The 1,503-nt window shown below is 40.0% G+C and overlaps 1 protein-coding gene across 1 annotated transcript; it reads left to right on the forward strand.

Moving 5' to 3' along the window:
• Positions 1–7: 7 nt before the first annotated feature.
• On the forward strand, positions 8–1,337 carry LOC103524162. Its single transcript, XM_008489166.1, has 3 exons — positions 8–170; positions 472–718; positions 898–1,337. The coding sequence occupies exons 2-3, from the start codon at positions 649–651 to the stop codon at positions 1,335–1,337; spliced, it is 510 nt and encodes a 169-aa protein (XP_008487388.1). The 5' UTR covers positions 8–170; positions 472–648.
• Positions 1,338–1,503: the final 166 nt, after the last annotated feature.

The following is a 1,503-nucleotide window of genomic DNA, read 5'->3' on the forward strand; positions in this document are numbered from 1 at the left end:
CCAATAGGTCACCAAGAACCGGTCGTGTCAGGAGTTATCGCTTCTTAATAACCACGCCAAGATATTCCGAGGGCAGAATCAACGCATTAATAAAGCATAGGAATGGAACCACACTACCGAACGTTACTTGCAATGATATTGCTGTACAAAATGGATCAGACGCACAGAAGGTAATACATGTAGTGTTTCAAGGTGGTTCAAGTATACTTCAGACCGAAATAATGTTTACAACTTGATTACATGATTACATGATTACATACTCGTATTTGACACTAGCGTTTTAGCCGTCCATCGCGAAGAAAGAAGTTTTACTCCTCGCGCAGAAAAAATTGACTAACGGCACGACGTTTATTCTGCAAAGAAAAGTCAAGAGTCTTCCATACAATGGGCTTTTTATATCTCATTTCTTTACACTCTTTACTAGAAGATAGCTGGTTTCTCACTCAAGATTTCTTTAACCTCTTACTTCAGACACTACTCAGCTGTGTATTTCTCAGCACACTCAAGGAGAAACCAAATGTTTTTGAGCTCGACTATTTTCAAGACGCTGAGAAAATTGGCAATGCTGTCGAGAGTGGAGATTACAGTGGTTACTTTCTCATCTACAAGAACTACACACCTCATCTGAAGAGAAAATTTCAAGGAACCATGGCTGATGCATTGCTTGCACCGACTAGTCCTATCTATGTGGCACTTGATATGACTGATATTCAGAGAGGTAAATAATCCTGGGTCTACAATTTACGCTCGAATAAAACCCACACCTTTGGGACATGAGGGTAGGCCATCTCACCCATTTGTTATCTTTTAGAATAATTTAGAGTTTTAGACTATACCATAATAACTAAGGAGGATGTGACGAACAAGTAAAAGTACTTCAATGTTTTGTGTTCCCAGGTCTCCTTGTACAAGAAAAACTCGCCAAAGTACAACAAGACATCTGGCTCAAGTATAGAAACATTCTGTCTCCCAATACAGATCCACACTATTTCCGCTACCCAATAGTACTGGAGGGAGATGATGCATTTTGTCAACCAAACAATGTCAACTTTGTAGCCCCGGGTGTGATGATTGTTATGACATTCTTCCTACAGTCTGGTCTCACATCAGGAACCATCATACTAGAGAGGAGTACCGGTCTCTGGGAACGGAACTCTGTGCTTGGGGTGACTGATAGTGAGATTGTACTATCTCACTTATTGGTCATGAGCTTCTTTGCATTTTTCCAATCAGCAATCATATCTGTCATTCTGCGTGTATATATCTATGTAATAGCTCCGATTACCATGCGAAGGCTCAATACTCAAAACGCGAATACTTGTGTATCAATATTGTAGATTTCTCCAAGCCTATCAATAGTGAAGCATATTGGTTTCCTTGTGTTCAGTGTTGCCTCGCAGCATCACAGAAGTGAATTTCATCCAACCTTGGCTTGTATTAATCTCTCTCTATATCACTGAGTGGTGTACTGCTTCCATCATGATAACTAGGAATAATAGAATA

Source organism: Diaphorina citri, unplaced genomic scaffold (assembly GCF_000475195.1).
Source record: "Diaphorina citri unplaced genomic scaffold, Diaci psyllid genome assembly version 1.1 scaffold131524, whole genome shotgun sequence".
Classification (NCBI taxonomy): domain Eukaryota; kingdom Metazoa; phylum Arthropoda; class Insecta; order Hemiptera; family Psyllidae; genus Diaphorina; species Diaphorina citri.

Coding starts and splice junctions, on each gene's coding strand:
- LOC103524162 (XM_008489166.1), top strand. CDS start 649: ATGGCTGATGCATTGCTTGCACCGACTAGTCCTATCTATGTGGCACTT. Junction 719..897: donor TATGACTGATATTCAGAGAG/GTAAATAATCCT, acceptor TTGTGTTCCCAG/GTCTCCTTGTACAAGAAAAA.